This window comes from Notamacropus eugenii, chromosome 1 (genome assembly GCF_028372415.1).
Source record: "Notamacropus eugenii isolate mMacEug1 chromosome 1, mMacEug1.pri_v2, whole genome shotgun sequence".
Taxonomy (NCBI): domain Eukaryota; kingdom Metazoa; phylum Chordata; class Mammalia; order Diprotodontia; family Macropodidae; genus Notamacropus; species Notamacropus eugenii.
Genome location: NC_092872.1, coordinates 77,917,520 through 77,943,108, shown reverse-complemented (window position 1 = coordinate 77,943,108; position 25,589 = coordinate 77,917,520). Strand labels below are relative to the sequence as shown.

The window sequence follows — 25,589 nt, the reverse complement described above, 5'->3', positions numbered from 1 at the left end:
TAGGAAGCCTACTCTCCTTAGGGACAGCCCTTATTGTTAGCAAATTTTTCCTTATAGAGAGAGTCAAAAGGAGGTGCCAGTAACTTTATACATTACTGTAGCTGTGTTCTGACCAGTGCAGACTACAATTGAACTTTTAAGCCAAGACACTATGGTTCATTTAATACAGTTGAAGACTGTATTTTGGGCTGCCATTTGGAAAACTTGTTCTGACATAAAAGGACCTATCCTTTTGTGATGTTTAGTTAGTTACTTCACCTCTCCAGGTCTCTGTTTCCTCATTTGTAAAATAGAGGCAAGAGGGAAAACAGAATCAGAAGTTGGCTAACTATGGCCCTGGAGCAAAATCCAGCTCTCTGCCTGTTTTTGTATGACCCATGTACAAAAGTAATTTTAAAATTAATTTTTTAAATGTAAAAACCTCTTTTATCTGATGGCTGCTGTACACAAACAGGCAGTGAGCTAGATTTGGCCTTCAGATCATAGTTTGCCAACTTCTGATACTAATCCTACCTCTTCCTGGATTAAATGGTCTTTGGGATCTTTTCCCCACTTCTAGCTGTATGGTCCTATTACACACTACTGACTCGTGTTCAGTTTATAGGTCCCTAAAGCCTCAGAAGTTGTTCATATGACCTGCTGAGCCACATCTTCTCTTCCTTTGTTTGTGTCATTAATTTTTGTACTTTTATCTATTTACTCTCATTAAAATTGCATCTTATTCTATTTGGTCCATTGTTTTAGCCAGTCAAATAATTTTGGATTCTGACATTGTCATTCAGTATATTATAGACTATACCTCTCAGTTTCATTTCATGCACAAATTTGACAATCATACCATCATCTATGACTTCATTCCACATGGTCTCCTGTTTCAAGTAGTATTGATTAAGAGGGCAGCTAGGTGGTACAGTGGATAGATGGCTGGACCTAGTCAGGAAGAGAGTTCAAATCCAGCCTCAGACACTAGCTGTGTGACCCTGGGCAAGTGTGATGACAAGCAAAGTGGGAGCTTTTGCTGTTTTTTTTTTTTTTTTTAGTGTAACTGAGAATCTTGCCTTTATCAACCAAGAGTCTTTACTAGGAGCAAAGTACAGAAACAAGAGTTTCTTTAACTAGAAACAGTATATGTATTGCTAATTATTTTAATGTGGTCAAAGATCTTCCCCACTTATTAATTGGCCTGCCCATTAAGAGGAGTTTGATTAGGGGAGATTTGTAGGAAGGTCCACATCTTTTGTTAAGTTTCTAATGAAGAACTGGTTTTCAAGGGTTGTGATGCCCTCTGGTTCTAAAAAATGTATTACACTGAGGGTGAGGTTTTACTTTGGGGCTTACTGACTAGAAGTGTTTTATTTGGTCAAATGAAACTGTGGGAGCCCCTAAGGAGTTCCCTGACTTTGAAAACCCAGATGTTGGTGTTTCCCTCTCTGGCAACCATGTGTGGGAAACAAGGAAGTTGTGTTTCCACAGTTTTGGGTTATCAGGGTTCTGACCTAGCATGGTCAGGTTAGAGGTCAGAAACTTGTGCACAGGCTTGATGAGCTGTTTGAGGGAAAGCCTATCAGGAAGGAGAACATGAAGTCATGTAGTAATGGATGGTGTCACGGGAGATCCAAAAGTTCGGAACAGTATAAGAAACTTTCATTGATCTGAACAAGTTGTAGTCTTCCTGTAACTTGCTTGGAAGCTACCTGTTCCTTTGTAGAAGCCACTCCCTCCTCTGAACTCCATTTTAATAAATTTTCCTTGATATCCTTTTGTGTGTCAAGTGCATCTCTAACATATATATGTATGGTCAGACAGCTATCTGTTGATCTGTGAAGTATGTCAGACAGTTGGAAATCTGTCTGATTTCCCTGTATTTTCTCTGAAGTTCAGGGTTCTGAATTTTCCCCCTGAACTAAGTGAATGATACATGTGCTTGATTAAAGTGATTATTGACCCCTCAAAAGTTGCCTTTCCTTTTAGAAAAGCAGATCAAAGAACCTGTGATAGCTGGCCCCCCTGTGTATGTCAGGGTGCTTACTGATACAGCAAGTCACTTAACCCCATTTGCCTCAGTTTTGTCATTTGTAAAATGACCTGGAGAAGGAAATGGCCAACCACTCCAGTATCTTTGCCAAGAAAAACCCAAATGGGATCAGGAAAAGAGTCAGACATGACTGAAAAATGACTCAGTATCATCACCATTGATTAAAAGTGTACGGGCCTAGTATAGCTCTTTGAGACACTCTTCTAGAGAATCGCTACTCTTTGGGTCTATTTATTAAATCAGTCCAGAATCCTCCAAATTGCACCTATTCTGACCAAGCTAGTGATATTGTCAAAAGAGAACAAGGCATGCATGGCTACTTCTTGATGAAGCCCTGCTGGCTCTTAGTAATTACTGCTTCTTCTTCTAATTTCTCACAAATCATCCCTTTGTGCTATAAGGTTTTGCCAAGAATTGCAATCAAGCTCACCTGTTTAAGGACTCCATCTAATCTCTTTCCTTTTTTGAAAACTGAAACATCTGCTCATGTCATGCTTCATTTTCCATCAGCTGCTCTGCTTGGTTTCAAATCCACAAACATCCTGTCTCTCCCAGAATAAGCTCATTACCTGAAATACCATCATGCAGATTGACTCAGTTGTGATATTCAGTATCTTTTTAGTACCCTCAGCTGCCTCTTCCCTCTGATTGGAGGGCTGAAGAGCAAATGCTCCCAAAGCCTTCCTTTACAGAGGGCTCAGGACTTTTCAGGTAATTCTCCATTTTCCATTAGCTGCTCTGTTTGGTTTTCACTCCAGGAATCATCGGTTCCCCTGAGCCCAGGTCATCCCCTAAACCCTTCCCTTCCTGTCAGCTCCCTCTCATGTGTTATCTTCAGTCACTAGATTGTAAATTCCTTGAAGGCAGGGACTTTTTCTTTTTCATCCCCAGCACTTAGTATGGAGCCAGGCACATTGTAGGAGCTTAATAAATATTTATTGACTCCATCTAGGTTTTCAGCATCTCTCCCATTCTCCAAGATCAATCAAACATTAGACAGTGGCTCCACAATCTCATCCACCAATTCATTATTAATGAATGAATGAAAAAAAACAGTACCCTGGGATGTAGTTTCTCTGAACTTAGTGATCACGCTGACCCATGTCTACACTGAGAAGGTTCCTAGGAAGGTGTCTACAATGGTTCATTTATAATCCTGGGAGCTGTCTGATTCATACACAATTCCAAGGGGTTCCGCACTGACCAAGTAGATCTCTGGGGACAGAGGAGAGGAGTCTGCATCTAACAGTCTTGGTGGAGTTGGTGTAGATCCATACAGGTGGGGTGGAAGACTGGGTCAAGGCGATCACACAACCCTGAGATTATCTTATTATCAATCAACAAGCATTTATTAACTGTGCCAGACCTCTAAGTTAGGCGCTGGCATACAAAGAATGAAACCCCTGTTCTCAAGGACCTTACATCCTCATGGAGGACTTTACAGGCAATTCCCCAGGAGGACGTGACAGTGCAGTGATGGAAACAGGATGTGAGTCCCCAAGGTTTTTGGGGAGACTCAGACTGGAGCTTATTGGGGTAGGTTGTGGCTGAACCAATGGGGCGGGGCTGAGCTGGAGTGGGAAGGGCTGAGGGGCGGGGCTGAGCTGGAGTGGGAAGGGCTGAGGGGCGGGGCTGAGCTGAAGTGGGAAGGGCTGAGGCTGAGCTGAAGTGGAAAGCGCTGAGGGGGCGGGGCTGAGCTGGAGTGGGAAGGGCTGAGGGGCGGGGCTGAGCTGGAGTGGGAAGGGCTGAGGGGCGGGGCTGAGCTGAAGTGGGCAGGGCTGAGGCTGAGCTGAAGTGGAAAGCGCTGAGGGGGCGGGGCTGAGCTGGAGTGGGTAGGGCTGAGGGGCGGGGCTGAGCTGGAGTGGGAAGGGCTGAGGGGGCGGGGCTGATTTGGAGTGAGAAGGGCTGAAAGGGGCGGAGCCTTGGAGGGCGCTGGGAAACAAAGGGGGCAAAGCGTCTCAACAGGGGGCTTTCAAGATATGTAGGGGCTGTCCTGGGGCTTCTTAGGTAGGAAAGGACCAGCTAAGGCTCCGGACGAGCCAGGTCTGGAATGCAGACCACAGAGATACTCATTTTAAGGAAAACAGCAGGCAGGAAGTGAGAGGTTGTAACTACCTAGACCCGGTCCGAAGTTGGTTGCCTAGGTAACCAGTCAGTCTGACCTCTCCCGGGCCACTTCGGGTACGAGGGGGCGGGGCTAAAGCTGCAGCTGGGGGATTTCGTGTCGTCACTTCCTTCGCAGGTAGGCCCCCGTGCACTCGGATTGGGTGTCCCCCTCCAGTCCGCCGGATGTCCCGCCTCCTCAGTTTTTCCTGGTTAAGGCTGAAGCGATGGAGGCTCTGACCGAAGTGCAGCGGTTACAGGCTCGGTTAGAGGAGCTGGAGCGCTGGGTGTACGGGACGGGAGGGGCGCGCGGCTCCAAGAAGGTGAGCAGGTCCCGAACCCAGAATTCTCCCCCGCGTGACCCTTTCTCGAGCTGTGACTGCCCACTGACCCCACCCCTGCTCCACTTTACCACTCCCTGACCCCCCGGTGAGTGCCCGGTGCCCACCCTCCCCAGCGCGACCTCCCCCCGTGAGTGCCCGGTGCCCACCCTCCCCAGCGCGACCTCCCCCCGTGAGTGCCCGGTGCCCACCCTCCCCAGCGCGACCTCCCCCCGTGAGTGCCCGGTGCCCACCCTCCCCAGCGCGACCTCCCCCCGTGAGTGCCCGGTGCCCACCCTCCCCAGCGCGACCTCCCCCCGTGATTGCCCGGTGCCCACCCTCCCCAGCGCGACTTCCCCCCGTGAGTGTCTGGTGACCGACCTTCCCAGGGCGACCTTCCCCCAGTGACTGGGTGGTGACCACTAACTGACCACCCTTTTCCCTTCCCTCTGCGACTAGCACTGATGATCCATGTCTCCTTGACATGGTTGGTGTGACAACTCTGTGATTTTTCACGGACTCCCCTGGGGCCCCTCATGATGCTTTCCTGTTTCCTCATTTTGTGAGCCTCTGTGATGTCTCTTCACTGCTCCCCTAATGATTCTCACCAAAGTGACTCCTTGCCCTACACTGTGTGATATTTCCACTGACTTCTAATCCTTGGTGATACCCCACCTTTGACTTCTTTCCGGTAACTCCCAGTAATCCCTCCCCACCAAGACTGTGAGGCAGGAGTCTGGCTTGGATGACAGAGTTGGACAAAACACCAATATTCTCCATTACTTGCCTGTTATACTCTTTATAGCCTCTGAGTCCTTAGACATATAAAATGATCTGAAACTGTAGCAGTTTATATACAAAAAAGGCTTCTTTCTAAATAGAGAATGAAACACCAGAATGAATGAAGGACCTTGATTCTGTAATCTTTCACCATAGGAAATCAAAACAATGAGTTGTAATTCTCAGTCACTTTAGGCTGAATTAGGAACAGGACTACCCCGTGGCAAAGTGGTAATGGATAAAATAAATCCACTGAAATTTGGGGTAAAGTTAACCATTGTCATGGTTCTCCTCCTCTCCTCTGAGAAAGACCTTGACTTAGAAACTGAGTAAAACTCCACAGGAGACCTTCAACCAAAGGACATCTCAGATTATTCTGTTTTAGAGGAGTAACTCAAGTTGTACAGCTCTGATGAGAAATTGGGAATAAGGAGACTAGTAACTCTTCTAGATAAATGCTTAGTTTTTAGTTTAAACACTTAGCATGTTCCAGGTACTGTGCTTGGCACTAAGAGTATAAAGATGAGTGACATTCTCTGAGCCATTATGGAGTTTATAAGTTGGATGGCAGACAAATCAGGTTTTAGGCAGATCTGTGATCCCCCATACAGACTTCACAAGTGTAGATTAATATCTTTTTATTCTGTTCTTAATCCAGATCTGTTTGTAAATCCTTCTTGAACGATCTACCCAATGTACTGGAATCCTTCCTTTGGGGCTTTTTAAAATATCTTTGGGATTTCAGCACAATATTTGAGTTATCTGGTGTTTCTTATTTTGCTTTGTGACCAGATCACCTCCTTTTCCCATCATATATGTGACTTACATAAAACATATAATCAGTTACATTTTAAAGATGAGAAAATGAAAGATCAAAGAGCTAAGCTGACTTGTATAAACTCACATAGATGGTAAGCAGCAGAATTTGGATTCTGATTCAGATCCCCTGACTCATGTAGTGCTCTTTCCATTACACCATAACTGGGAAAGATGTTGGTATTAAAAAGATGAGCTTTTATGGTGACCCAGGAAAAGTTCAGTAAAAATTCAGAACCATAGTAGAAAAGCTGTCAGAGGGTGCTCTGTGATTGGCAGATGAATTGTATTGATCATGAGTGCTTTTTCCAGAGGAGGAGAAGTTTGAGTTGGGTCTTGAAAAAATGAATAGCACCTAAATCTTTAGACAGGAATGAGGTGGAGAGTGGAGCCAATGTTTTAGTCAGATGCAGCTATGTCTCTATGTGTGAGGCTCACCTTTCCTTCCCAGGCTGAAGCATCTCTATTTGAGCGCTGTTCTGCCTGCGTTGGGTGGTGGAAACTTCAGGGGATAGACCACAGTATAGACCAGAGTGCAGTGCTGACCAAATTGTGTATGATTCCGCACATTTCTCATGGGATCAGATTTCATCAGCAGGCTTTCCTGTGCTGATAAATGGGCAGGAAGTAGAATTGTCTGAGTAGTCTGTGTTCTAATGTTCTGCTTCATCATCTGTCCCTCCCCACTCACTCTCATTCATGAGACCCTTGATCATTTAGTTAAATTTCTAGGCAGAAGAGTAACTGATGTACGATTTTTACAAACTCTCACTATGGTTTCAGTTTCATTTCATAAAAGTTTCCAGAGAAATCCATTCCCATATTATATTTCTCACCACCTACAGCCTTTTCTTCCAGACAATCTCTGTTTACTGAGTACCAACTCTAGTCCTCGCACTAGGCTCAGTTACCATTTAAGGGAGAGAAAAGTACTTAGAAAGTACTCTGCTTAGAGAGACAGTCCCAACATAAGAGAAGCAACTGGAGAATAGTTACAAGACAGCATAAAATACAGGAAACTATAGAAGATTTAAAATTAGAAGACAGAAATGTCTGCAGGAGGATCTCCTGAGATATTAGGTAGCCTATGTAGATGACTGTAGAATGAGGAGACTGAGTGATGTATGATGGATTTGGGGGCATGGTAGGAAAGGGACAAGTAGATACTATAGGTAGTGAAGCTTAGGGACTTGGTGATAATACCTTTTATATTTGCCAAACTTTGGCTCTACCAGTCAGCTGCTTCTGTTAACCTGCCCTTATTGTTCTCTCTCTCTTTTATCCTTCTTCCCTTCCCTAGGTAGCTGATGGCTTGGTTAAGGTGCAGGTGGCTTTGGGCAACATTTCCAGCAAAAGAGAGAGGGTTAAAGTCCTGTATAAAAAGAGTAAGTTCTCCTGTCACTGGTGTTTCTCAACTGCTAGAGTTTCTGGAGCTGTGGAAGGGTGACTCCTGCTTCTTTACAAGACCAGGGTGGGCAGGCACATCATTTTTGGGTGGGCTTTGCTTTATTTGGATGCTGTCCAGATATGATGATGTGTTACTATGAACATGCAATAGTTTGTTACTTCATCTAGAAGTAATTCATTAATTGGTCAGTCCTCTATTGGTAAGAGGGCCAGAATTATGAGTGACCAGAACTGTAGTCAGATCTCTCACCTTGGTGGGGTGACGAAGAGGGAATGAGGGAGGGATGGAAAAAGCTGGAAATGGGAAGGGAAATACTCCAGTACTAAAAAAAGGACTTTGGGTTGGAATTCTTTAGATAGAGTTCAAAGAAGAGAAAGAAACTGGCTCTGAGGCATCCTATAAACTGTATCGTTAAATCCAGTCTGTGGCCAGAGTAATCAAATTAATTAAATTTTGATCTTAAAAAAATTTTAAAAGTTTTGCTTTGCATACTCATTCATTTTGATGGATTGTTTTATTTTCTACTTTTAAAAATTATTATTTTAAAATAAATATTATTGATATATTTTTAACATCATCATAGTTATTCCCAGTATCTTTCCTCCCTCCCAGAAAGCCATTCCATATAATAAATAGTATTTTTCCAGACAAAAAAAGAAGGAAAAAGAAGAAGAAAATAATCATCACAACTAATCAATACATTGAAAAAGTTCAAAAACATGAGCATGATTAGAGGCAGCTAAGTGGCTCAATTCCAGCCTCAGTGTCCCTGTCTACAACATGGGGATAATAGTACACCTGCCTTGCTGGATTGTTGTGGGGATCAAATGAGATGATATTTAAAGAGCACTTAGCACAGTTGGCACACAGGAAGTGCTAGAAGTAGACAGTTCTCACTTTATGGATTCCACAGACCCTGTGTAAAAATCATAACGCGAATTTGTCCATGGACATGGGGAGGGGAGGAAGGAAAGGAGGTAGGAAGGGGACTGTGGGCCCATGGAGAGAGGGGGCCAACACACAATTCAAGGACATATGGTCTCTCTCTCTATACTGGAGGTCTCTAGCCAAGCCCCCAGTTCAGAAGCAGCATCTTTTCTTCTGCTTTCACTCGGAGGGTTTTTCGATGGAGAGGTGAAGGAGGTGGGAGGCTGCAGAGCGCTGAGCCAAGGAGCAGAGGTAGCACAATACTGTACAGTAAAGTTAAGATAGGTGTTTTTTAGAATGAGGATTTCTTTCAGAATTCTTTTGGTATAGTTGTATAATTGAATTTGTATATGTAAAGCTACAACTGTCTGTAAGTGCTTATTCCCTTCCCCTTTCTCTCTGCTTCACGAACCAGTGGGCTAAGAGGTGTTCTCTCATCTCTCCTTTTATGAGTTATGCTCTATCGATATAATTTTGTTACATTCAGTTTTGATTGTGTGTGCATGTGTGTGTGGTGTGCGTGAGTGTATGTGTGTGTGGTATGTGAGTGTGTGTGGTATGTGTGAGTGTGTGTGTGTGGTGTGCATGTGTGTATGTGTGTGTGGTATGTGTGAGTGTGTGTGTGGTGTGCGTGTGTGTATGTGTGTGTGGTATGTGAGTGTGTGTGGTATGTGTGAGTGTGTGTGTGTGGTGTGCGTGTGTGTATGTGTGTGTGGTATGTGAGTGTGTGTGGTATGTGTGAGTGTATGTGGTGTGTGTGAGTGTGTGTGTGTGTGTGTGTGGTATGTGGTGTGTGTGTGGTTCTTTCCATTTGCATTGTTATAGTTATATATTTTGCTTTCTTGGCTCAGCTTCACTCTGAATTGGTTCATGTGGGTCTTTCTGTGCTTCTCTGTATTCATCACGTATCATTTCTTACAGCATATTAGTATTCCATTATATTCATCTACCACCATTTGTTTAGCCATTCCCCAAAAGATGGGCATTTGCTTCCCCCCCCAAAAAAGTGCTGCTCTAAATATTTTGGTGTATGTGGGGATTTTCTTCTTCTTGATGGTTTCCTTAGGATATTACCCCAGTAATGGTGTCTCTGATTCAAAGGATATGTACATCTTAGTCACTTTATTCGCATAATTCCAAATTGCTTCCCGAAATGATTGTACCGTTTCACAACTCCACTAGCAAGTATTTGTATTCCTATCATTCTGCAACCCCTCCAGAATTGGCTATTGCTTTTTTGGGGGGTCATCTTTACCAGTTTGCAGAGTGTGAGGTGAAACCTCATGGTTGTTTTTGTTTTTGTTTTTATTTTTCTTATTTATAATTTGGAGCAGTCTCTCGTGGTTTTGAGTACTTTGCAGTTTTTCGTTTGAGAAGAGTTTGTTCATATCCTTTGACTACTTTTTTATTGGGGAATAGCTATTAGTCATATACATATAGGTATGTATGTATACATTTATTAGTTGTTTATATATATCTTGGATATGAAACCTTAATCATAAAAATTTTTTCTTTTTTTCTTTCTTTTTTATTATTATTAATTTATTTTCAGTTTTCTACAGTCACTTCCATAAGTCTGAGATTTTCTTCCCTTCCCTCTCCCCTCCCTCCCTGAAACAGCATGCAATCTTATGTGGGTTCTGCACTTACATTCTTATTAAACACATTTTCACATTAATTATGTTGCATAGAAGAATTAAAATGCATGGGAGAAACCATGAGAAAAACCCAAACAAAACACAACATAACACAAGAGAAAATGTTCTGCTTCATTCTGTGTTCCAATTCCATAGTTCTTTCTCTGGATGTGGATGGCATTTGCCTCAAGAATCCTTTGGGAGTGTTTTAGGTCCTTGCATTGCTGTGAAGGGCTAAGTCTACCAGAAAAATTCCTTGCACACTGTGGTTGTTACTGTGTACAATGATCTCCTGGTTCTGCTCCTTTCACTCAGCATCAGTTCGTATAAGTCCTTCCAGGCCTCTCTGAAGTCTTCCAGAGAAATTTTATATAAAGATTATTTTTCCCATTTGACCACTTCCCTTTTTATCCTAGGTGCATTAATTTTGTCTAGGAAGAAGCTTTTCAGTTTTATGTAATCAAATTTATCTGTTTTATCTGTTTCTTTCTTTTTTTATTAATTAATTTATTTTTAGTTTTCAACATTCACTTCCACAAGATTCTGAGTTCCAAATTTTCTCCCCATCTTTCCCCTCCAACTACCCCAATACAGAGTGCATTCTGATTACCCCTTCCTCCAATCTGCCCTCCCTTCTATCACACCCTTCCCTTCTCTTATCCCCTTTCCCCTCTATTTTCTTGTAGGGCAAAATAGATTTTTATACCCCATTACCTTTATGTCTTATTTTCCAGTTGCATGTAAAAACAGTTTTTAACATTCATTTTTTAACTTTGAGTTCCAACTTCTCTCCCTTCCTCCTTCCCTACCCACCTCCATTGAGAAGGCAACCAATTCGATACTGGTTACACATATGAAGTCTTGCAAACACTTCCATTACAGTCATGCTGTGAAAGACTAACTGTATTTCCTTCCATCCTATCCTGCTCGCCATTTATTCTACCTTATCCCTCCCCAAAAGTGTTTACTTCTAATTACTCCCTTCTCCCATTTGCCCTCCCTTCTGTCATCTCTCCTACACCCCACTTATTCCCTTGTCCCCTACTTTCCTGTGGTATGATATGTTTTCACACCAAATTGAATGTGCACGTTATTCTCCTTAAGCCAAATGTGATGTGTGTAAGCTTCACTTTTTCCCTCTCACCACTCTCTTCTCCCCTCCTCTTGCCTCTTTTATGACAGATAATTTGCTGCATTCCATTTCTTCCTTTCTCCTCTAATATACTCCTCTTTTACCCTTAATTTTATTTTTTTAAATATCATCCCTTTCTGTTCAACTCACCCTGTTCCTTCTGTCTATATGTATATAATCCCTCCAACTACCTTAATGCTGAGAAAAGTCTCAAGAGTTACAAATATTATCTTTCCATGTGGGAATGTAAACAGTTCAACTTCAGTAAGTCCATTATGATTTCTCTTTCCTGTTTACCTTTTCATGCTTCTCTTGATTCTTGTGTTTGAACATCGAATTTTCTATTCAGCTCTGGTCTTTTCATCAAAAATGCTTGAAAGTCCTTTGTTTCATTGAATGACCATTTTTTCCCCTGAAGTATTATACTCAGTTTTGCTGGGTAGGTGATTCTTGGTTTTAATCCTAGCTGCTTTGACTTCTGGAATATCATATTCCAAGCCCTATGATCCTTTAATGTAAAAGCTGCTAGATCTTGTATTATCCTGATTATGTTTCCACAATACTCAAATTGTTTCTTTCTGACTGCTTGCAATATTTTCTTGACCTGGGAGCTCTGGAATTTGGCTACAATATTCCTAGGAGTTTACCTTTTGTGATCTCTTTCAGGAAGTGATCGGTAGATTTTTTTCCATTTCTGTTTTACCCTCTGGTTCTAGAATATCAGGGCAGTTTTCCTTGATAATTTCTTGAAAGATGATGTCTAGGCTTTTTTTTTTGATCATGGCTTTCAGGTAGTCTCATAATTTTTAAATTGTCTCTCCTGGATCCGTTTTCCAAGTCAGTTGTTTTTCCAATGAGATATTTCACATTGTCTTCTATTTTTTCATTCTTTTGGTTTTGTTTTGTAATTTCTTGGTTTCTCATAAAGTCATTAGCTTCCATCTGCTCCATTCTAATCTTTAAGGAATTATTTTCTTCATGAGCTTTTGGACCTTGTTTTCCATCTGGCCAGTTCTAATTTTAAAGGAATTCTTCTCTTCATTGGCTTTTTGGATCTCTTCTTCCATTTGGGTTAGTCTATTATTTAAGCTGTCATTTTCTTCAGCATTATTTGGAGTCCCTTTTAGCAAGCAGGTGACTCATTTTGCATAATTTTCTTGCATCACTCTCATTTCTCTTTCCAATTTTTCCTCTGCTTGTCTTATTTGATTTTCAAACTCCTTTTTGAGTTCTTCAGTGGCCTGAGATCAATTCACATTTTACTTGGAGGCTTTGACTGGAGGAGCTTTGACTTTATTGTCCCCTTCTGTTTGTATATTTTGGTCTTCCTTGTCACCAAAGTAAGATTCTACAGTCTGACTCTTTTTCCGGTTTTTGCTTATTTCCCCAGCCACTTACTTGACTTTTGAGCTCTTTGTCAAGGTAGTTTCCTGCTTCCAGTGTGGGGTGGGGGGTGTACTGTCAACTGCTCAATCCCCCCACAATTTGTGGGCCTAGAACTCCAGAAACAGCTGCTGCTGCTGCCCCTGCTGCTTCTGTAGCTGCAACTTCATCAGACTCTTCCACCCCGTCCCCAACCCTGGGGCTGGGCTGGACCACTCTACTCTCTCACACAGTTCCAACAGATTCTTTTCCACTGACCTTTCAATTTGTCCTCCATGTTTTGGAGTCATGAAGTCTGAAAATTGCCACAGGTGCCAGAGATTTCGTTCCTCCCCCTCCACCCCAGGCCTGCTCAGGTCCCATCAATGTTGGCTCGGTCCACACTGGGCTGTACTCTGCTCCCAGAGCAGCTCAATAGGTGCTTCCTGTCAACTTTCCAGGCTGTTGTCGGCTGGAAATTTGCTTCACTCCATCATTCTGTGGGTTCTGCAGCTCCAGAATTTGTGTAGAATCATTTTTTACAGGTTTGGAGTTTGGAGGGAGAGCTCCAAAAGTCCCTGCTTTTACTCTGCTGTCTTGGCTCCACCCCCCTGTTTTATCTTTTGTAATTGTCTATCTTATTTGGTAAAGAATACTTCTGATTTTTAAAAAATAATATGATTTTTAATATTACAATATTATCCATTTAGAATGCATTGTTAAATATGATATAAGGTGTTTGTCTAAACCTAATTTTTGCCATACTACTTCCAGTTTTCCCAGCAGATTTTATTAAATAAGGAGCTTTTCTTCAGTATTTTATGATTTCCACTTTATCAAACATTGGGTTATTGAGTTCCCTTGTTTCTGATTCTCACTTGTCTGTTCCATTGATCTCTCTGGTTTTTTTTAACCAATAATGGATAGATTTGATGGTTGTAGCTGTCATTAATTTCTTAGTACCTTCCTTTTGATAAACTAACTTTTTCTAGGTTGAACTAGGGAAAAGGGAGTTTTTCTACAGTTCAGAATTTAAAGAGGGGATCTTTGTGCCTATAAAGCCCTTGTGCGATAGTAGTAGGCAGTGAGAAACCAGACCAATTCCAGATGTGAGGTAGAACCTACACAGCTGGGACAGAGAGTAAGTGGGGATTTAGATGAGGTAAAACTTAGACCAGCTGTGGACATTATAGCATTTTCCTGCCCTGACTTCTCATCACAAAGAGTCAGTAATCTGGTAGTGGGGTGAAGGGGTTCAAGTCCCTACTCCATGATGAGAATTGTGGAATGGGTCTGAGGCAGTTTCCTGGGGGACAGAAAGTGGCTAGACTTAGCTTTGAGTCTCTAAACCCCAGATGATTCTCACAAGAAAGGAGCTGAGTTAGGCTTCATAATGAATTTGTTTTAGTTTTCTCCATCCCCATTTCATTATAGTACAGCTTACAACTAAAGCAGATTAATTATGGATGTACATTAGAAATTTGTGGAAAGATTTACAGTGTTTGGAAGACTTTAGCACTGGAGGCTGTTTTTTGGAAAGGCAGAACTGACCTCTGTTCTGAATCTTTCAGTCTGTAACCCATCCTTTTAGCCATTCTGGCTACATCCATTTCCAGGCTTTCCATTATTCTCATTGGCCTGTGAAAACTGCATTCTCTCCACTCGCAGTCACTATAAGGAACCCACACTTCTGCAACTCATTTTGCTAGGTTGATTGATGGGCATTAGCAATGTAAAGATGAAAGAAAATAGAATCATTACTATAAGGGAGTTTATAATCTTAATAGGGAAAAATAAGATATGTACACATATTTCAGTACAAAGAATGTGGTCAGTGTAGTGGAAGGGTCCAGACAAACTACTGTAAATAGTATCATATTCCAAGCTCTCCTCTTCTCCATGTGGTAGCTACTAGATTGTGTCATCCTGACTATGGCTCACTCTTACTTGAATTCTTTTTGACTCCTTGAAGTAGTTTTTCTTTGATCTTGGAGTTCTGAATTTTGGCTATTATATATGGAATTTTTTTCTTTGGGGTTTGCAGGAAGTGAACAGTGAATTCTTTCTGTTTCTACTTTGCCTTCTGGTTCTAAGAGATCTGGGCAGTTTTCTTTTATGATTTCTTGAAATATGATACCCAGGACCTTTTTAAAGTCATGGCTTTCAAGTCATCCAATGATTCTTAAATTAGCTCTCCGTGCTTTTTTTTCTAGTTGGTTTTGCTATGAGATACCTTCCATTTTCTTCTGTATTTTTACAACTTTATTATTTCTTGATGTTTTTTGGAATCATTAACTTCTATTTTTTCAGTTCTAATTTCTAGGGAGTTTTTGCTTTGGTAAGATTTTTCTTTTTTACCTCTTGTTCCAAGCTGTTAATTCTCTTTTTCATATCTTCACTTATATAATAATATAATTTCGCTTGCATTCTCAGTGGGCAGGGAAGGAGTGGGAGAGAGAGAGAGAATTTAGAACTCAAAATTTAAAAAGAGGAGAATACTAAGAATAAATAATAAATAAGTAATAAAATTATTTAAACAAACAAGTTAGGTGTATAGGTCCTGGTTTAGGAAGGAAGATGATGAGCCCAGTTTTGGAGTTGTTGAATTTGAAATGTCTTTGGCATGTTCAGTAGTTAGCTGGAAACATAGATCTGGAGCAGAGAATTTCAAGCTGGAAATATAGATTAGGGGGTCGTTTGTATACAGGTGATAATTGATGTAATGGGAATGGATATGATTACCAGGGAAAGTAATCTAGAGAAAATGGTCAAGGATAGAGTATTTGGGAATACCTGAATTTATGGGATAGAAGAAAAATGAACCTGCAGAGGAGACAGAAAAGGAACAGCAGTCAGGGAGTTAGAAGTCTGGGAGCTAAGAAGAAAGGAAATAAAAAACAGAGAGGGGCCAACAATGTTACATGCTAGGGAAAGGTCAAAGAGAATAAGGACTGAAAAACAGCCATTGAATTTGATGGGGAGAAACTATGACAATGCTTAGCCATTTTCCTTGGTATCTGTTGTCAGAGTTATTTTAATCCTCACCTAATTTCTTTGGGTTCTGGACAGATGACTGAACTACTGGACTGTTTTCTACTCAATAGAGTAGTTCAGGATGGTCCTTTGACTGGAGGCTCACTCCTTTTTCCCTTAGTGGGAAGTCTCCATTTTCTTTTTTTTCCACCTTAACTTTTAAAATTCTGAACTTAACAAGCAAGAAAAAAAATTCTTTTTAAAAATGAGCATTTCAGCATGCAAAGTGAAATACATAGAGGATTGTCTATGAAGCCACAAGGTTCGCCACACTACTTACTTTTTAAAAAAATGTTTATAATAAATTTAACCCATTAGTTTTAAGTGTGTCTTGTTTATCCTTGTGCTCTTTCTTTTGTATTCCACTGTGCACTGTTAGAAATGTTTCAGCGGCCCTTCTCTTTCTATTCCCTTTATTTTGTCATCGACACTGCCGTATCACACCTTCCCCACCTCCCTAATTAAGAACAGGAAAAAAAGATACCCTTGTATCAGTAAAGCGTAGTCAAGAAAAAGAAATCCACACAGCGGCCAAATCAAAAAATGTATTGTTTCCTTCAGTACCTTGAATGCAGCACCTCTCTGTGAAGACATAAGCAACATATTTCATCATGCATTTTCTGAAGATGTGCTTGGTCACGGCTTTGGTCATGCTGTTTTTCTTTGCAGTATTCCTTTCATTGTATCTGTGTTGGTTCCTACTTTCCAGGAAGCACTGAAATTGTCTGACATATTATGTTTACAGGATAGACTCTATGGTACTACAGCAGACTGCTGTTTGCTCAGCCGTTATTCACCTTCAGAAAGAGAACTGATGAACTCGTAGTGCAGAGTGAAGCATATTTATTTTACTTTCTGTATTTTGTGTGTGTATGCGTGTGGGTGCGTATGGGTGTGTTTTCTTTTCCAACGTGGCTAATCTGGAAATATGTTTTGCATGACTTCACGTGTAATCAATATCATTGCTTGCCTTCTCAAGGGCTGGGGGAGGGGTGGGAAGGAAGGAGAAAGAGAATTTGGAACTAATTTTTTTAAATGAATGGTAAAAAAATTTTTTCCCTGTAATTGGGAAATATTTAATGAAATAAAAATATATTTTAAAAAACACTAGAAAGCATAAGAATAAATGGAACTTTCCATTAAAAGAAAGACAGAAGTGGATTTTTCACAAGGACTATAAGAATACCTAGAAGATATAAAAAACCTTGGAGAAAGAGAATGGAAGAATAAGTACCTTAGAAGCAAAAGTGCTAAATGTTACCTCAGAAATGGATTTCCTGAAAACTAGAATAAATTAAACAGGAGTCAGTGACTCCGTGAGACAGAAAGAAACATTAGAACAAAATCAAAAGATTAAAAAAAAAAGACAGTGTAAGATATCTGGTATCAAGGTATGTCAAGGTGTCTGGTCCACAGCATGTCATAGCTAGAATCCAGAACTCCCAGGTTCTTCCTCATCCCCAAATGAGGCCAGCATCCAGAAAGAAAGAGTTCAAATATCTAGGAACCACAGTCAGAATCACATATGTGGCAGCTTATACTATAAGCGGGAGGAGATCTTAAATATAGTATTCCAAAAGGCACAAGAGCTGGTCTTAAAACCAAAATTAATTTACCTTGTAAAGCTGAGGAAAATCCTGCAAGGGAAAAAAAATATATATCTTTAATGGACTTTTAGGCATAATTGATATAAAGACCAGAGATGAATAGTAACTTTAAAATACAAACACAAGAGTCCTGAGAAACCTGGACAGATAAATATATTTGATCCAATTCAAGCAACTTTATAATGATGAAAGACTAACATTCTAATAAAGGGAAAGAAGACAAGTGTCCCTTTAGAACCTTAATGTCTTCATAGGATATTTGGAGAATGTGAAGAAGAGGAAGGAATCATGGGAGAGAACTTCGGATGAACCTTACTCTTATCTGAGCTGGACAGAAGAGGGTTGAACACACAATTTGGTGTAGAAATATATCCTATTCAACAGGGGAAAAAGGCAGGACGTAGTGGTGATTAGGGAGGAGAATGATACCAGAGAGAACAACCTTCTTGATGCTGAAAGGGGAAGGGGGATGGGGAAGAAAAGCAGAGAAGTAGACTCTAAGAGAGTACCTTAGATCACCTCTTCGACAGTTGGGAAATGGTTCCATAAATGGTGGTCTATGCATTATTGCTAAGAAATTATTAAAGAGAATTTCAGAGAACAATTTCAGCATGAGCTGATGCAGAACAATTTGAACAAGGACAGCAACACTGTAAAGAAAAATCATGTAGAAAAACTTAAGAATTCCTACCTAAAAAATGACAAACCATGTCTCAGACAGCGTGTTAACTACCTGGAACATATGGAGATGTGCGTTTTTGATATGGCCGTTCAGTGGGTTCCTTTCGTTGATTACTCTTGCTTGTTACAAGTTTTTTTTTCTTTCAGCTTTTAATTGGATTGGGAAAGGGAGAAGGTTAGTAATACTGATGCTATAAAAAGTGCTATTTTAAGATTTTTTTTTTTTAAATGCAAAGAAGAGAACAGAAGTAAGTTCAGAAAGAACTATAGACATGCAGGCCAATTTTGAAAGTAACTTAGAATTTCTTATATATTTTTTCCTTAAAAACAAGTGTTATGAAATGGAGATTATCAGTTTCATATAACATCCTCTTTTATGTTCTGTTGTGTGTCTGGAAATGCTCTTTTTGCTGTTTTGAGTTCAACATAAATTTTTTAAATCAAGTGAATTTGTAACTAGACTTTAGTTAAGCTTGAGTTAAAAGGCCGTGGTCTTTTAAATTTCTCATGCATGTTTTTCGGGAAGATTTTGTTTTCAAATTTAGCTTTTTAATAAATAATTCAAAGAACATTTATTAAGCATCTCATAACTTCAGCTTTGTTTTAGCTGAAACTAAAATGAAAAGGGATTTCTCCCCCCCCCCCCCCCCCTCCCCACGCTGTTTAGTCGTTATCCTCAGAGGAAGTAGAGCGTCCTGATGGGCCTGATATGGTAGTGATGGCAGTGTCTGTATCATTTACTGAGCCCTTGGATTTGGGACTGGGGACGGAAGATTGGAAACTAGAAAAACTGTTAAAGATAGGGACCTCATCAATCTTAGACTGAGACAATGACCAGCTCAAATGTGCTTTCTCCGCACAAGTTAAGTTGTTGCTCCCTCTTCCCAAGTGACAAAGAACTTTTCAGCATTTCCTGTGTTGTTGACCTTTTCTGTGTTCCCTTTCTTTCTTTTGATGATTTAGTCGAAGACCTGATAAAATACCTGGATCCTGAGTACATTGATCGGATTACTGTTCCTAATGCTGCCAAATTGCAATTCATCTTAGCAGGTAAACAAGTAGTGAGTTTTCCCTACTAGGCACCACTACTGAAACCTATATCCATCTAATTGTTGAACCACTTTAGCCTTGGAGATGTTTCCCACTCCTGAAGAGACCAGCTCAACGCAAGGTTTAATTTACTCTTGAGTTAGCACTGAAAGGCCTAGCCCAATCTAGACCATCAGCCATTATGAAGTAATTTGGAATTCCCTGTGGGGTCCTTAGAGTGAGGAAGGACCACAGATTCTCATGGGTAGAGAGGGTAAATTTAATCCATGAATTTTTGTTCTCGTGGCAGTCACTGTGCCTAGCAGGGTCAAGTTCAGAGCCACATCAGAAGACAGATGTGTTAAAGTGCTAGTCTGGGTTAATGAGTGTCCTAAGATTGGTCACACCCTTGGGTGTGTTCATCCATAGCCCCTCAGGATTTTTACCCCAAAGTAACCCTTTGCCTGCTAGGCCTCACTCAGGGGAGGAAATAGGTTTTAAGGCTGATGTGAAATTGTATTTGGAGGTGGAGTGATTTGGGAGAATTATTGGAAATTGTAAAAGACCTTATTTTTAGGTTCTTCTATCTTATAACGTAAAGGTATGGAGGTTAGGGCACTATCAACTTAATGATCACAGTAAATGAGTAAGGATTTATTTGAACATATACTATGTGCCCAGCCTTGTGTTGATTATTATAGGAGATAATAGAAAGAAAAGATGTGGTTCTTAGCTTTCAGGAAGTTTTATATAAACATACATAAAAGGAGTGTGACACTGCTCCTGTTCACTGAGGATACTAACTATAAAGAGGTCAAAAAAGGGGGATGGTCATTGTGACCAGTAGTCTAAGCAATTTCAAAGTTCTGTTGCTTCTTCTTTGGAATAGCTTTAATAGGCCTCCCTTCCTTCCCATTTCCACTGCCAAAATCTGAATCCAAGCTCATCTCATACTCGAATTATTGCAGAACTATAGTCTCCTAAACAAGTCCCCTTGTTCTAGTCTCTCATATCTATTCCATGCTTTCTGCAGCCTAATCTTCCTAAAATGCTTCCATCATGTCACTGCCTTGCTCAAAAACTAGTGGTGCTCCATTGTCTACTGATAAAGTGAGAGCCACTTAGCCTGGAATTCTGGTCCCTCTTTGATGTAGTCTCACCCTGCCAATCTGAAATTTCTTTGTCCTCTTCTCCTATTTAAATCCTACCTTTCCTCTTCAGGACACAACTCAAGACTTTCTTTCTCTTTGAAATCTTTCCTGACTGCCCTAACTTCTTTCTCTGAAGTTACATAGCACATATCCATATCCTACATTTAGCACTTAGCATACATTCCCTTGTGCTGTTCATGTACATGTGTCTTTGTGTCCCGAACTAGACCTGGTGCAGTGGATAGAGTGCTGGTCCTGGAGTCGGGAAGATCTAAGTTCAGATGGACTTTAGAGGCTTACTAGTTGGCTGTGTGCCGCTGGGAAAGTCACTTGACCACTGCTTGCCTCAGTTTCCTCTTCTGTAAAATGGGGATAATAGTAGCATCTAACCTCCCAGGGTTGTTGTGGGAGTCAAACGAGATGATAATTGTAAAGCGCTTTGCAACCCTTAAGGAATATATAAATGCTAGTTATCATTATATGTCTTTGCATTACTCCAGTGCTTTGTAAATAATAGTTGTTAAATCAACATTTGTTGCTTGAAGGGTAGGTTAGATGTGGATTGGTAGAGGTAGACAAGAGGACGTTCCCTTTAGGGGGTCAGGATAACAACGGGAACAGCCTTGGGTGGCAAGTTGTGCATCATGAGAATGTCTGGAACACTCATGGCAAGGTGGAATGTGGAGTGGGGATTCTTAATGTTCTTGTGTGTCAAGGACCATTGTGGCAGCCCAGGGAAACTTGTATACCCTCGTGCAGAATAGTATTTGTAAAGAGCTGAAGGAAATATTCTTTTCAGTGAAACACACACACACACACACACACACACACACACACACACACACACACACGGATTATTGGGTAGGAGGGATCAGCTTACCCTGATCTCTGCTTCACTGTCTGCTTCCTTTCTTCTCAGAGGAGCAGTTTATTCACTCCCAAGTGGCACTTCTGGAGCAGGTGGAGGCCCTGGCTCCCCTCCTGGACAGCTCTCACATCAAAGGTAACTCTAAGACCCTTCCCCTGGGAAAATCAGCTGCAACTGCCGCTCACCTCCTCAAGAAAGCTGCAGAAAGGCCATGCTGACTAGGTTATGCATTCTGCCTTGTAATGTCTCTCTGGACTTTTGGGCGTAGTGGGGTGGATAGATATGGGGAGGGTCCTGGATCTGATTAGGTCAGCATAGGTGACTCAAATTTTAGCACCTCCAGCCTCCACACTGGAGTCACTAGAGTCCTTGCTGTAGTCTCTTCCACTGCCTTGATCATTATCTGGATACATATAGCATGTTCCCTCCTGGTTTGGGGCTGTCATTCGGAATCTTTATGTACTTGTGATCCCTTTTCGGAGTCCTTCCTCACAGGTTCTAGGATGAGAGCTTCATATGAAACCACAGTTCTCTTTTGTTTCCTTTTTCTCACTGAGCCACGTAGATTAATCCATATCTCTTTCTTTGGATGTCAATCTCCCTGTATACAAAAGGATCAGAATTTCTAAAAGCTAGCTCAGGAGGGTAATGTCCAACTTCATGTTATCTATCTTCCTATTCTTAATGAGAAAATTATATCCCATAATTTCCCCCTGTACTCATTGTAGACCTTAGTGGAGAAATTTTTTTACATGTAATTTGAGTTCCCCTGTGTGGTGAAAAAAGGGCAGAATCTGACTGGAAGAGGAAGGGGTTATTTATACCTATGTAAAGTTATCTTTTATTGTCCTTACCACTAGGTGCCAGCTGGTCCTGCAGCAATATTGCTACCTGTCACTTAAAAGATATTGAATAATATGTCATTGGGGAAAAAATAAAATATTATTTAAATTTTTTAAAAAAGATATTGAAAACTTGAGTTTATTTCAGAGGGACTGAATTTTCTTGCTTTCCAATCTAGTCCTACCGCTTGGTTTTGGTGGGAGACCAAGGTGGCACTCGGAAGGTTCATCCCTGCCTTCTATCAGGCCTTAGACCCTACTGCGACATGTGGAGAATTCTTTCTGCATGCTGACAGAGAGCAGCCTTTGCCTCTGCAGAGTTAAGTGGAAGGAGCCGAGGCTTTAAGTGAATCCAGATATCCATCTTGTTCTTCTTTAGGAGTTTTCTCTACATCTCTTCAGTGCTGACTACCAGCAGTCCTTGTCTCAGGCCATAAACTGATGCTGATGCTCAGAATGATGAATTTTTGGGAGGCTTGCTTACAGACTTAGTGAATATTAGTGGCCCAGTCCTGGGCTCAGGCAGTGAGCTGTTTGTCCCCTGGGCAGACTGAACTCTTCCAGCAAAGGAAATAGAGGGCTCTATCATAGTGACATGCCAACATATCTAGAAAGCCCTTTGTCTTTGCTTTGTACCCAGGCCCCAGGCATCACCAGCCTAGGGGAAAAGTAGGGACAAGGACTCTGAAGCTTTGCTGGCCTCCTTTGCTCTTTCCTTCTGTGCTCCAGTAAGCCATGATTCCATGATTAGTACCAGAACTAATCTTCTTTTTCCACCCTGCTCCTCCAGGGGTGAAAGGGAAGCAGAGGTAGCCAGGCAGCTTTCTTGGTCTAGGAGCCTTCTGCACTGGCCCCCCTGCCCCACCCTCCCACAGAGCCCTTCCTCCATCCACAGTTGCCAGGCAATCGATAGAAACTATCGTTTGTTTAGTTTAGAGACTCAATACTTTAATCCCAGCCGAAGACCTAATAGACTATTGAGTATTCCCCAGAGGATTAAAAAAAAAAGCCCATCAAATAACAGGCTTGTGCTTGTGTGATTTTCAGCTGTTCCCAAGCATGCTGCCCGGTTGCAGGCTCTGTCACAGATCCACATCCAGCAGCAGGTAGGGGTATGGTGTCTGGATCTTGGGGGTGGGAGATAGGGAGGGAGGAGAGTGGAGGTGGAAAGGAAGAAGTCATCCCCTTCTTCTCTGCATTTATGCAAATCAAAGATAGATCAGGAATATGTGCCTGTCCTTCAGTCTATCTTCCCTGGCTTTTCTCCCTTTTTCCTAAAATCCAAGAAGAAATCAACTTACAGAATTTTTCAGTTGAGGAAGCATGCTTAGAGTACTTAACGTGGCTTGTCTAAAGTCACAGTAAGTAAATAACAAATGAAACTAGAAGTCCAGCCTCTTGACTCAATCTTTCCTTCCTCCCAATGACTGTTGGGGGAGGAGAAGAGGGGGAAAGGTAATGGACAACGTAACCCTAAGTGAGACCTCCAGAGCAGAAAAGCTACTGCTCCTGCTCTGAGCTTCTCACCCTGAGCTCTCCCCACCAGTGACCGGGCCTGCAGCAACCTTGACTTCTCCTAATTCAGGCTTTTCTTTGGGGAGGTAGGAGCGGGACATAAATGGGTGCCCCCAAGTGCATCCAACCTATCTTCACCTGATCCAGTTATGGCCAAACTAACTGACGGTTCCATGGCATCCATCCAACCTCTCTCATCTGCTGCCAGGGCCTGATTCATTAGTCGCTTGGGTTAAGCACTGGCACAGCCTGTCTAGCCCCTTTTTAAAATGTCGCCTCCCCATCCCCCATTGGAGGAACCCCTGGGGTTCAGCAGCAGCAGCACAGTGATGAGAGAGGAAGCAAAGAGAACTGGAGCCACAGAGTTCCTGTTATAACGCTGAGCAGTGCTAGCCCCATCACCAGACAGCGTCCAGCTTCTTTCTCTCATTTCAGGATCAGTGTGAGGAAGTCAGTGAGGCAACCAAGGCACTCCTGGAAGAATACAACAAGATGGTATCCTTTCCCCTCAGTGGAGCTCCCCTGCTCCTCAGCACGGCCAAGCCTAGGCCCTGGTCTCCATGCTTCTCCCTTCACTAGGCCTTGTCCCTCTACCTCCCACCCTTGTGTCTCCCTGCAAGTGGCTGAGAAGGTCATTGTCCCTCCTTGGCCTTTCTTGAGTGTCACACGTGTTGACAGATTGGGATGGCCAGGGAAAATTTCACAGAGGAATTGAGAGCATTTGAATTAAGCCTTGAATGATGAGTGAAGTTTCAACAGCCAGAAATTGGGAAGGACATTCCAGTTTTAGAGAATCATATAAGTAAAAGTGGCAAATGGGAAAACCAAGGACATGTTCGGGGAATTATGAATAATAGTACAGCATAGTTGGAGTGGAGGTCCCTTATAGGAGATAGTGGTAGGTGAGGTTAGAAGGGTTTGATTGGGGTCAAAGCATAGAGAGCTTTAACCAATAAGCTGAATAGGCTGGACTGGATCCTGTGTACAGCGAAGAATCCCTAGCGGTTCTCGAGTAGGGGAGTGACCTGGGGAAGGCAGAATTTTTCGAAGGCTGACCTGAATAGACCTGTGCCCCTTTCCCAGTCTCTTGTCTCCCTCTTGCCTGTTGCTCTGTTTATTTAAAACTCCCTACAAATAGATATGGGCAACACCCATTGACTGTGGGTGTCCTCACCTGGCACCTTGGTTATTCTCATCCTTGACCCCACTTCCAAGACCATTCTCCTCTCCAAGCAGTTTATCCAGTGGGATGAGCTTCTGTCCCAGCTGGAGGCAGCGAAACAAGTAAAGCCAGCAGCAGAGTGAAGGAAGCATTCATTGGTTGGCTCTTCTAGACCATGTTCCCCACTTGGCACCCTCCATTTCCCTGTGTCTGATGTCTCCGTCACCCACCCAGGTGGATGTGAGCTGCCTGTGCGTATCCCCCACCCCCAGCTTTCACTTGAGATGAGATTGGCTGTGTTTTTATTAATTTGGGGGAAGCAGCTTAAGGGGTTACTATTCTTTAGTCAGCCCCAATTGGAAGTGGGAGAAGGATTTCTGGCAATCCCTCTTTCACTCACTATGGCTGGGAGTTTGGGGGGGATCAGAAGTCAAGGTGACAGATGCAGACCTTGTCTCTGGGTTCCTTTTTTCCTGCCATATTGCCATTGTCTCCTTTAATCCCCCCCAAAAACCCTGCACCACACAATAAAAATCCAAACTCTGTTGTCCTTATTACTCTAATAATAAAGAACTGATGCAGAAAATGTTGTGAATGTTTGTGATGTCCTAGTGGTGATGGTGGGGAGGATAGGACTGGAAGAGGGATGGATGGACTCTCTGCTCAGTCCTCCCCATTCGGAGCTCTCTCTTGAAGTATTTCAGCATTCAGCAACAAGTATTTGTTAAGCATCTGTTGTTTTCTGGATCCCATAGACAACCAATACAACCAGTATTACATTGCATAAGGACATTAGAAAGCTGCAAAGCAAAGGGCTGTGGGAAATCCAAGGGGCTTCATTACTCACCAGGGGAATGAGCTAGAAGAAGTATCATTGGAGTAGGACTTTAAAGGATAGATAGGAATTCAAAAGATATAAATGGAGGTATAGTATCTTAGACATGGGCAATAGTGTGAGCAAAGGCACTGAGGTGGGAAAGTGAAGAGCCCGGCATGTCAAGTGGGAAACTTGGCAGAGAATAGGCAGTCTGGAGCAACCAAAGAGGAGAAGATTATAAGTTAAAGACAGAAAGGTAAGGGGGTATCACATTTTGGAGGGTCTTGAATGCACGACAGTTTCAAACTGTACTTGGTAGACAACTGGGGAGCCTGAAGATTTCCGAGCAGAGGAATGACAGTAA

At 41.9% G+C, this 25,589-nt stretch overlaps 1 protein-coding gene across 2 annotated transcripts; it reads left to right on the top strand.

Moving 5' to 3' along the window:
* The first annotated feature begins 3,927 nt into the window (after window positions 1–3,927).
* DCTN3 (dynactin subunit 3) lies at window positions 3,928–24,994 on the top strand. Of its 2 annotated transcripts, XM_072606519.1 has the most exons (8): window positions 3,947–4,179; window positions 4,278–4,461; window positions 7,355–7,439; window positions 18,805–18,891; window positions 20,941–21,024; window positions 22,779–22,837; window positions 23,682–23,741; window positions 24,462–24,994. In XM_072606519.1, the coding sequence occupies exons 2-8, from the start codon at window positions 4,366–4,368 to the stop codon at window positions 24,549–24,551; spliced, it is 561 nt and encodes a 186-aa protein (XP_072462620.1). In that variant the 5' UTR covers window positions 3,947–4,179; window positions 4,278–4,365; the 3' UTR covers window positions 24,552–24,994. The 2 variants fall into 2 exon arrangements, with proteins under 2 accessions (XP_072462613.1, XP_072462620.1); XM_072606512.1 differs by having other exon boundaries at window positions 3,928–4,461.
* The last annotated feature ends 595 nt before the right edge of the window (window positions 24,995–25,589 follow it).